At 13.3% G+C, this 10,079-nt stretch overlaps 3 protein-coding genes across 3 annotated transcripts, besides 42 other annotated features; all 3 read left to right on the top strand. All coding sequences in view use genetic code 6, as the record gives it.

Annotated features, from left to right (window-relative positions):
* The first annotated feature begins 300 nt into the window (after positions 1-300).
* Positions 301-372: a microsatellite.
* Positions 308-372: a microsatellite.
* Positions 373-392: 20 nt separating this feature from the next.
* Positions 393-433: a microsatellite.
* A 218-nt stretch (positions 434-651) lies between these two features.
* Positions 652-703: a microsatellite.
* A 554-nt stretch (positions 704-1,257) lies between these two features.
* Positions 1,258-1,297: a microsatellite.
* A 147-nt stretch (positions 1,298-1,444) lies between these two features.
* Positions 1,445-1,532: a microsatellite.
* Positions 1,449-1,532: a microsatellite.
* Positions 1,527-1,564: a microsatellite.
* Positions 1,565-1,689: 125 nt separating this feature from the next.
* Positions 1,690-1,754: a microsatellite.
* Positions 1,755-1,814: 60 nt separating this feature from the next.
* Positions 1,815-1,843: a microsatellite.
* A 44-nt stretch (positions 1,844-1,887) lies between these two features.
* Positions 1,888-1,941: a microsatellite.
* Positions 1,906-1,930: a microsatellite.
* A 260-nt stretch (positions 1,942-2,201) lies between the features above and the next one.
* Positions 2,202-2,277: a microsatellite.
* Positions 2,222-2,293: a microsatellite.
* Positions 2,294-2,313: 20 nt separating this feature from the next.
* Positions 2,314-2,370: a microsatellite.
* Positions 2,371-2,497: 127 nt separating this feature from the next.
* Positions 2,498-2,563: a microsatellite.
* Positions 2,498-2,669: a microsatellite.
* Positions 2,596-2,702: a microsatellite.
* Positions 2,607-2,665: a microsatellite.
* Positions 2,623-2,665: a microsatellite.
* A 447-nt stretch (positions 2,703-3,149) lies between the features above and the next one.
* Positions 3,150-3,208: a microsatellite.
* A 175-nt stretch (positions 3,209-3,383) lies between these two features.
* Positions 3,384-3,430: a microsatellite.
* Positions 3,390-3,424: a microsatellite.
* Positions 3,412-3,474: a microsatellite.
* A 335-nt stretch (positions 3,475-3,809) lies between these two features.
* Positions 3,810-3,863: a microsatellite.
* A 610-nt stretch (positions 3,864-4,473) lies between these two features.
* Positions 4,474-4,548: a microsatellite.
* A 497-nt stretch (positions 4,549-5,045) lies between these two features.
* IMG5_029660 (leishmanolysin family protein, putative) lies at positions 5,046-6,209 on the top strand (the record flags this gene model as incomplete). Its single annotated transcript, XM_004039211.1, has 1 exon — positions 5,046-6,209. One exon carries the CDS (start codon positions 5,046-5,048, stop codon positions 6,207-6,209), a length of 1,164 nt encoding a protein of 387 aa, XP_004039259.1.
* Positions 6,210-6,229: 20 nt separating this feature from the next.
* IMG5_029670 (leishmanolysin family protein, putative) lies at positions 6,230-6,589 on the top strand (the record flags this gene model as incomplete). Its single annotated transcript, XM_004039212.1, has 1 exon — positions 6,230-6,589. The coding sequence occupies one exon, from the start codon at positions 6,230-6,232 to the stop codon at positions 6,587-6,589; it is 360 nt and encodes a 119-aa protein (XP_004039260.1).
* Positions 6,590-6,690: 101 nt separating this feature from the next.
* Positions 6,691-6,744: a microsatellite.
* Positions 6,745-6,787: 43 nt separating this feature from the next.
* Positions 6,788-6,851: a microsatellite.
* Positions 6,852-7,294: 443 nt separating this feature from the next.
* Positions 7,295-7,352: a microsatellite.
* Positions 7,326-7,371: a microsatellite.
* Positions 7,339-7,395: a microsatellite.
* Positions 7,350-7,406: a microsatellite.
* Positions 7,407-8,075: 669 nt separating this feature from the next.
* Positions 8,076-8,148: a microsatellite.
* A 91-nt stretch (positions 8,149-8,239) lies between these two features.
* On the top strand, positions 8,240-9,824 carry IMG5_029680 (Na+ H+ antiporter, putative; the record flags this gene model as incomplete). Its single annotated transcript, XM_004039213.1, has 3 exons — positions 8,240-9,155; positions 9,242-9,430; positions 9,487-9,824. 3 exons carry the CDS (start codon positions 8,240-8,242, stop codon positions 9,822-9,824), a joined length of 1,443 nt encoding a protein of 480 aa, XP_004039261.1.
* Positions 9,157-9,240: a microsatellite.
* Positions 9,445-9,480: a microsatellite.
* Positions 9,824-9,876: a microsatellite.
* Positions 9,858-9,888: a microsatellite.
* Positions 9,889-9,973: 85 nt separating this feature from the next.
* Positions 9,974-10,020: a microsatellite.
* Positions 9,980-10,011: a microsatellite.
* Positions 9,987-10,034: a microsatellite.
* Positions 10,001-10,033: a microsatellite.
* Positions 10,001-10,035: a microsatellite.
* Positions 10,036-10,079: the final 44 nt, after the last annotated feature.

The raw sequence follows: 10,079 nt of genomic DNA on the forward strand, positions 1-10,079 counted from the left end.
TATATATATATATATATATATATAATAATAATATAATTTTTTTTATTTAAACATATTAAATAATTTATGATTTTTTAAATAAATATTTTGATAATAAAACAAATAATAATATATCAGAATTCTATTGTTAAATAAAATTAAAGATGTAATAAAATATAATAATAAAAAATATACAAAAAATATAAAAAAAAGTATTTGATATAGTTATAAAAAAGAATATTTATCAATTATTATTTTTAAAAAATGTAAAAATTAAAGAAAACAAATAAAAATATATAAAAATTATGAACAAATATAACAATAATACATATATATATATATTTATATATATAAATATATTTTATAAATCTATATATTTATATATATAAATATTTATTTATTTTTAATTTTTATAATTATTTTTTTTCTTAATTTTTTTTATTATTAATTATTTAATATTTATTTTGTATATTTTTATTAATATGTTTTAGATATTTTATAATTACTTAATATTTTATTAAATCTATATTTAATATATATAATAAAATTTCTAATTCTTTACTATTTAGTAAAATATTATTTAAAACAATTTGAAATAACAATTTTCAACATGTTTTATTTATATTTTTATATGATTATTTAAATATGTAATATTATTTTAATAATTTTTAATTTTTTTTTATATATTTATTTTGATATTTATCTATTAATTTTTTTTTTTATAATCTTATTTAATATAAAATCTATTATTTAATTTGTACAATAAAAATCTATTTTTTTTAAGTAAATATAAAAGTATTAAAAAAACATTAACATTTTTATTCATAAAATAAACTTATGATAATATATAAATAAACTTTATTATCTTTTTTAATATTTAAGTTATAAAATATTTATAAATTTAAAAATATTTATCTTATATAATAATAATATTTTTTTTTTATTTACATTATTATAAAATAAAAATAATATAATATGAATTCTTTAATCTACAAATTATATCAAATAATTTTATATTTATAAAAAGATTTAATCTTATATATATTATTTTTTGTCATTTATAAACAAAATTATTAATTATTTAAAGTTTTAAAATCATTAAATTATTCAATATGTTTAATCAAAATAATAATTTAGTATTTATGTTTGTATAAAATTTAGACATTTACACAAGATAATATATTAAATATATCTAACAGAAAACATGAAGACATATTTTAGTTTAAAACGTAAAAAACAATAAAATTAACTTTTTTATATAAAAAAAAAAATGGTATTTTTAATTATAATAAATTTAATTAAATAAATATAATATATACGAATTTTTAATTTATTAAAAAATAAAAAATAAATAGATGAAATATTATTTAATATAAAATACATATATATATAAAAAAACGATAGATAAAGTAAACATTTCCTTTATTTAAAAAAATAAAATAAAATAAAAAATATTGATTTATACATAAATATAAATATATATTTATTATAAAAATTTATAAATAAATAAATATATAAATATATAAATATATAAATATAAATATATATATATACATTTTATTTTATATTTTTTATTTATATACATATAAATATGTATTAATATTTTTATTACTTGCCTATTAATGACCTTATAATAATTTTACATAATATCTCTATAAATATTATTATTTTTATGCTTGCTGTATTGATTAAAATTATTCTCCCCCTCTGTTTTTTTTTATATTTTTCTACTTTTTATTTTATTTTTTTCACTAGTTTTTATTATTATAATTTTTTTTATTCAAGCTTTAAATACTAAATTATATTTTTGTAAAACATTTTTTTTTATTTTATTTTTTAAAAATTTTATTTAAAACATTTTATTGTCTAGAATCAGTTGGCTTTTGAATTTGCATAACAAAATATTACTATTAATTTATTTATATATTTATATTAATTTTTATATTAATTTAATTTTTTATTCTTAATAATATGGATAATATAATGAATATTAATAAAAAAACTAATAATTTTAATTATATTATTCTTAATTTTTTAATATTTTCCTCGTTTTCAATTTCTAATTCTTTTAATTATTTGATAGTTTAATGAATTAAATCTTTTAAATAAAATAGTGGAAATATTAAAAATAAAATAATTTTAAAATAACATTTGATATAATTTATAATTAAAAAATAAAACATAAAATTTCTTATCTTTATTACATTTTATTTTTATAAAGAATATATATATATATATATACATATAAATAAAAATATAATATTAATTTTATATTTATATATATAAATATATATATATTTTTGTATTTATATATTATTATATACAATCATTTTTTATTAATATTTTTATTTTAATATATATATTAATATTATTTTATTATAATTATAATTATATAAATTATATACTAACTTTTATTAATATAGATTTTTTACATTAATAATTAAATTATTTTTTTAAGAAAAAATACATTAATATTTACAATTATTTCTTTTAAAAGGTTATTTTAGTAATAAATTTCATATTATAATATTATTTTTTATATATTATATTTTAATTTTTTATATATTTCATTTAATTTTTTATAAATATTACTTTTTTATTTAATTAAATTTTTATTATTTAAAATATTTTTTTATATTAATATTTATAATTTTTTTTTTTTATTTTTATTTTTTATATTTTTTTTAATTAATTTTCTAAATATTTTATTAATATAATTTTATTTTTTGGATATTATCTATTATATATTTAAAATTTTTTTTTTATACAATTATCTAATAATTTTATTTTAAATTTTTGTATATAAAAAAATACTTATTACTATTTTTAAAATTAATTGAATTTCAAAATATTATAATACATACTATATAAATATAAATAAAGATTTAGGAAAAAATAATTTTTACTATATTTAGAATAAATAATTTTTAAATATTATATAACTCATTTTTAAAATTATTAAAATTTTTTTTCTAATAAATTTATTTATATGTATAAAAATAAAAAATTTAAAATGAATTTATACGATTATATGTATTTATTAAATAAGAATAAAAAAAATATTATAATTATTTCTTTACAACCTAAATAGTTAATATAATAAAATATTTAAAATATTTATCACAAAATAAATAAAAATAAAATAATATATTTATAAATTTAAAATTAAATATATATATATATATATAATATATAATTTTTATATTTATTAATATAAAATATAATTTTTTTTATTTATATTTATATTATCTATCTAGATTTTATAATTTTTTCATATTTTTATTTACTTATTGTTATTTTTTTTATTTTTATAAATAAATACATTTATATACTTGTTTTTTTTCTTATTTTATTGTTTTTTTTTATACCTAATAAATATTAATTAAAATACATTTAAATATTAATTTATATATATTTAATTTTATTTTTATATTTATTATTATTTATTTTTTCTTTTTTATAATAAATTATCATTTTTTTTTTATTTATTTTTATATTACTATGCATTTAATATTATTTTTATTTTTTTTAAGTTTTCGTTTTTTAATAAATAAGATTAATAATGTATAATTCTTTAAATAATCCATATGTTATTTTTATAATATTTATCCTAAATATGTATTATTAACAATTTTTTAATCAATATAATTTTATAATTAACAGATAATTAATATTTTTTTTATATTATCTTATGTTTATTTATTAATTTTTTTATAAATTTTTTCATTTATTATTTTTAATTATCATAATTAATTGCTTTTATCCATATGTTTTTATATATATTTATATAATTAAAAATTTTCCATTTTTTAAATTATTAAAAATTACCTATAAATTATAATTAATTTATTTTAAAAATAAATTTAATATAATTTTTATTTAAAGTAAAAAAAAAATTATTTATAAATTTACGTATACTTTGTTATAAACTGAAAATAAAATTATATGTTTGAATATAATTTTTACTTATTTTAATTCTATTATTTCAAACAATAATTATAGTATAATTATTTTATGAATTTATAAATATTAATATTTAATAAATAATATTAAATAAAATTTAAAAATATATTTTATTTTATTTTAAATAAATAAATGTGACAATACTTTTTTTTATTTAAATTTTTATTTTATAAATTATTGAAAAACAAAAAATCAAAAATAATATAAATAAAAAAATTATTATAATATATTTTTTATCATTAAAATTTATCGCATTCTACTTAAATAAAATTTATTTAAAATTTTATTTTTTTAATAAAAATTAATAAAATAATATAATTTTAATTTATAAAAGAAATAAAAAATCAATTAACTTATACATATATTTTATAAATAATTATACTGAATATATAAATTATTTTATTTTTTTTGATTTAGTAAAAATGTTAAATTTTATTTTCAAGAAATTCATTTCATATGATAATAAATTATATATTTTTAATTATAATTAATTAAAATATATTAATAATAATTTTTACAATTAAAATATAAATAAAAAAAAATTTTTTTATTAATATATAATTTTTTTTTATAAAATAAAATTTTATTTAAAAAATAATAATTTTTCATATATTTTTATTTACTTTTTTCTTTTTATTTATATTATATATACAGAAATAGAAAAACTATATTTATCTTTAAAAAAAAAATGTTATATATTGTATATATTTAAATAAACTAAATTAAATTTAATTATAACTATTGTCTTCTTAAAAAGACTATTTTAGATAATTATAGAATATTTTATTATAATAAAAATAAAATAATTTATTATATTTAATTATTTTACATATTTTTGATAAAAATAATTATATTTAATTAATTTATTCATAAAATATAAATTAATATATTTTATTTTTATTTTTTTATTGTTAAAAATTATATGATTTGAATTAAAAAACTATCCTTAAAATTACAAATTACATTAAAATATAAATCTACTTATATATTATAATAATCATAAATAAAATTCAGTATTAAGTCCTTTCTATAATAAAAAGAAATAAAAATAAATAAATAATATAATAATTATATAAAACAAAAAAGCTATAAAAATTAAAAACATGAAAAAAATATTAATAATCATATTATTAACGAACTATATTTTCTGTCTAAAAGTTCTCTAACACAACTGTGTACATAATAAAATTAAATAAATCTATAAATACGAAGCACTTGCTCCTTTAGAACCTGTAGATGTCCGTAATTTAGGAAACATATAACCGCGTAACATGTTAATATCTTTTGATATGAATTTTTTCTAAAGATTAGCTCCTTCTCCTTAGACTAAAATTTTAATTGAGGCCTGCTCGAAAGCTATGTAATTGGCTGGTAAATATTTTTATGAGTTAATAAAAATAATCCCAAAATCTGAATAAAATATGAGATATAGATAATATAATCCAAAATGCGGTGAATATCCTATTCCTTAAAGCGACAAAGACAAAGGAATTAATTCTGATTTACATATATATACATAATTTAAAATTGAACCAGCTGAAACATATTTAGCCTATGCCTCTTGGTGTTAATTTTTAGATGGTATAGGGCCTACTCATGGTTAAGTTAATTTCAATTTAGGAATATTAGGAACCAAAAATATGTAAGATCCTGTTGAATTTGAAGATTTAATGGAAATAGTTATCCATGAAATGACTCATATATTAGGTTTTAGCAATAATGATATACCTAGATGGGTAGATTAATAGGGACGTCCTTATGCTAAACCTTCTAATACAATAATTGCAAGAGGAACTCCTTTTTTAGTAGTGTAAACTCCTCACGTTTTGAACTATGCTCGAAAATATTTCAATTGTCCTAACTTATTTGGTATGCCTCTTGAAAATAATGGAGGTTAAGGTTCTGCAGGATCTCATTGGGAAACCACAGTCATCCAAAATGAATACATGAATGCAGCTTAATCACCAACATAGGCCTATTATAGTCCTTTTACAACTAATCTTTTAAGAGACACAGGATTCTTTTATGAAGTTAGCACTTCTATGGAAGAATAAACATTCTATGGACTAGGAGAAGGTTGTAATCATGTATTTGGTACATGTGATTCAAGCAGAAAAGAATATTGTCGCCCTAGAATCGACGATGGATAATGTGATTATTACCATCATGGATCTTCTACTTGTCAAGCTGGAAAATATATGGATCGTGGTTGTATACTTTAATTACTTATTCTAATTCAAAATGCTGGGATATTAAAAGTAATTTGAACACATAAAATAATGCTATTATGCTTGGAACTAAATTTGGAATTAGTTCAAGATGCTTTCCATCGACTATATTGAAGCTAGGATATTAACCAGAAACTATACCTAAAGGTAATTGCTATTAATTTTAATGTGCTGCTGAAGGAAGAGAAGTGTATGTTTTAGTTGCAGGATAGAAAGTCGTTTGCTAGTAAAATTCATAAAAGTTGTCAGTTAAAGGATATAGTGGATATATTGTATGTCCAGATAATATATTCAAGTTTTGTAGATATAAAAGATTCTGTCCCAATTTCTGTAGTGCAAACGGAGTTTGCATAAACAATAGATGTATTTGCCTTAAAGGATTCTATGGACCAGATTGCTATAGTAATAAACCTGTTTGAAAAAAACATATTAGAGTTTTTACATTTTTTTTTATTTAGGAAAAAAAAATCTAAATATATTTTATTTATTAAATATGTAATTTTTTAAAAAAATAGGCGTCTAAATTTTAATATATTAAATTTAATATATTAAATTTTATATATTAAATTTAATAAAGTTTAAAAAAAATAATCATCATAAAAACATATATATTTAGATTAAAAAATAAAAAAAAAAAAAAAATATTTAACGATAAATAAAATTAACAAAATATTTAAAAAAATGTTAAAAATTAAATAAAAAAAAATATTATTAATTAATAATACAAATAAAAAAAAATTGTTTTATTAATTTTAATGTACTTTTTATATTTTTATAAAAATTTTAATAATTTAAAAGTTAAAAATTTTATTATAAAAATATAAAATAAAATATATAGATTTTAAATTAATAGAAAACAAAAATAAAATATTTTTACTAAAAAAAACTTATTAAAAAATAATCTTAAATTTCATTATTTTTATTATAAAATTTTACTTTTTTAAAGTATACAATTTCTTAAACATATTTCAGCTTTATCTTAAAATGTAAAATCATTTATAAATTTATCAAAACCTTTAGGTAAGAATTCTGGATTATGCATATAAGAATATCCAATTAAAATATACATAAAACAAAAAGCTAATGTATAATTAAAATTACTTTAGTTAATAATATTTCTATATTAAAAATAAAATAAAAATATAATGAGATAAAAAAATAAAAAAAAATAAAATAAAAATATATAATATATAAATATATATATATATATATATATATATATATATTATTTATATAATAGAAAAAATGTAATTTTTACCTATTTTTTAATGAATTTTATATAAAATCAATTGCTCTTGTAATCAAAAATAAAGCCCAAATCTTTCTATTTGATTATTCTCGAGTAGATAAACTTATAAAACCTGCTATAAACCCGCTTAAAAATGCTTAAATAGATGAATTTAAGATATTTTATCTTCTCATTAAACATAAAGAACTTTACATTATTAAAGTATATAATGTTGGTAATAAGGAAAATCTTAAAATTTGTTTATTATATATACATTTAGAAAGTATTTCAAATATAAACATTTTGTTTTTTTTTAATTTAACTATAATTTAAAATATATTTATTAAAGCATTAGAAGAATATCCAAGTAGAAAAGCCTTAAAAGTTTAATCTAGAGTATTAAAAAAGCATCCTTTAAAATGTTTACATTATTAACATTTATTTTAATCATATATTTAAAGTTTTTTTAAATAATTCGAAAGTGTTATATATGATTCAAATTTTCTTAAAAAAAGATTTTTTTTCTAATATTCTTTTTTATAATTATTAGTTTCCATATTTTTTTTATTTTTTTTTTACAAAAATATAAAATTAATATTATAATATCGTAAAATATAAAATAAAAATATTCATACATATATAAATTATATTTAAATATAGATATTTGAATAATATGTTATAAATATATATATATATATATATATATATATATATATATATATATATATATATATATATATATATATATATCTTATATTTTTTTAATAAATTAACCTGAAAATTAAAAATATGGAATTATATTCTCTTTTTATTATTATATTTATAATTGTTTTAATAATACATGTTATAGCATCTCATATAATTGAATAAAAAAAAGTAAAAATTAAGTGTAAATATACATTTAATATTAATAAAAAAAAAAAAGATAACATTTTTACATGAATCTTCTATATCTATATTTTTAGGCGCTTTATTTGGTCTAATTATATAATTAATAATAGGTAAAAAAATTGAATTTAATCATGAAATTTTTTTTAATTTAATTCTTCCTCCTATAATATTTGCAGGTGGTTTTAATATTCGCCGGATATTGTTTTTCTAAAATTTCTTCCTGATAACATATTATGGTATAATTGGAACAATAATAACCTTTATAATAATCTCTATACTTACCATTCAGGTTTAAAATATTACTTTTATAATTAAATTTCCTATAAATACATCCGAATTATTATTATTTAGCTCCGTATTATGTGCAACAGATACAGTAACAGCCTTAAGTTTAGTTAAAGTGAATTAATTTCCTTAATTAAATTCTATTTTATTCGGTGAAGGTATAATAAATGATGCAATTTCAATAGTAATTTTTAGAAGTATAAAAAATTATGTAACCGAAACTGACTAAAATATGGATATTTCGAAAATTATATTAATTTGCTTAGATTTTTTGAAATTATTATTTGGAAGTATTTTTTTAGGTATTTCAATAGGACTTTTAATATCTCTATTTTTCAAAAAATTCACCTCTTTTTCTCTTTTCCCATTAAAAGAAATGTCTATAATTTTTATTTGTGGATATTTTTCATATTTAATAGCCGAAGTATTGCATTTTTCAGGAATTATATCACTTTTTTGTTGTGGTTTAATAATGGGACATTATACATATTTAAATATTTCAAAAGAATCATAAAAAGGAACTCATTTATCTATAGAAACTATTGGATATTTAGCTGAAGCTTTTGTTTTTGTATATTTAGGTATATATATATATATATATATATATATATATATATATATATATATATATATATAATATATATATATATATATATATATAATATAGGAGTATCTTTATTAAATGTTAATTATTCATAGTTGCAATTTATGTTTGCTATTTATTGTATTTTATCTATGTTTATAGCTAGATTTACGGCTATTTTTAGTTTAAATTTTATTAATTATATATTTAAAAGAGAATAGAAATTAAATAAATAATAATTATTAATGGTATGGTATTCTGGAAATATAAGAGGTTATATTAAATTAATATATATTATTTTATATATATATTTATATATTTATACATAGGCGCAGTTTCATTCGGTTTAATTTTAATGTTTTAAAGTGAAAATATAGAAACACTAGTAACTGTAGTATTATTAATAATAATTTTCACTACTTTTATTTTAGGAAGTTTAATGCAAATATATGGAAAAAAAATAGGATTAAAAAATGAAGAATGTGAACTAAAAATAAATAATTCTAATAATAGTATAGATAGTGTTGATAATAAATTATAGATGTCCAAATTTAATTAAAAATTAGCAAATTTTGAAGAATAATATATGAAGCCGATTTTTACAAATAATATTTATATTAAATAATAAATTGATTTAGTATAATTTCAATAAAATAGTTAATAATGAAATTATATATTAATAAATATTTAGATATAATAAAAATTATATTTATATTAAATTTTATTTATATATTTTATTATTATTTCTTTTTAAAAAAAAACTTTATATTATAAAAAAAAAATTAACTAAATAAAATATATATATTTAAAAAAAAGAAAATCATAAAAAATATAATATAAAAAATATATATAAATATATTATATATATATATATATATTTTTTTTTTTTTCAATAAATAATATTTTTATTTAATAATATATA

The sequence above is a fragment of the Ichthyophthirius multifiliis genome (assembly GCF_000220395.1).
Source record: "Ichthyophthirius multifiliis unplaced genomic scaffold scaff_1120509249759, whole genome shotgun sequence".
NCBI classification, from domain to species: domain Eukaryota; phylum Ciliophora; class Oligohymenophorea; order Hymenostomatida; genus Ichthyophthirius; species Ichthyophthirius multifiliis.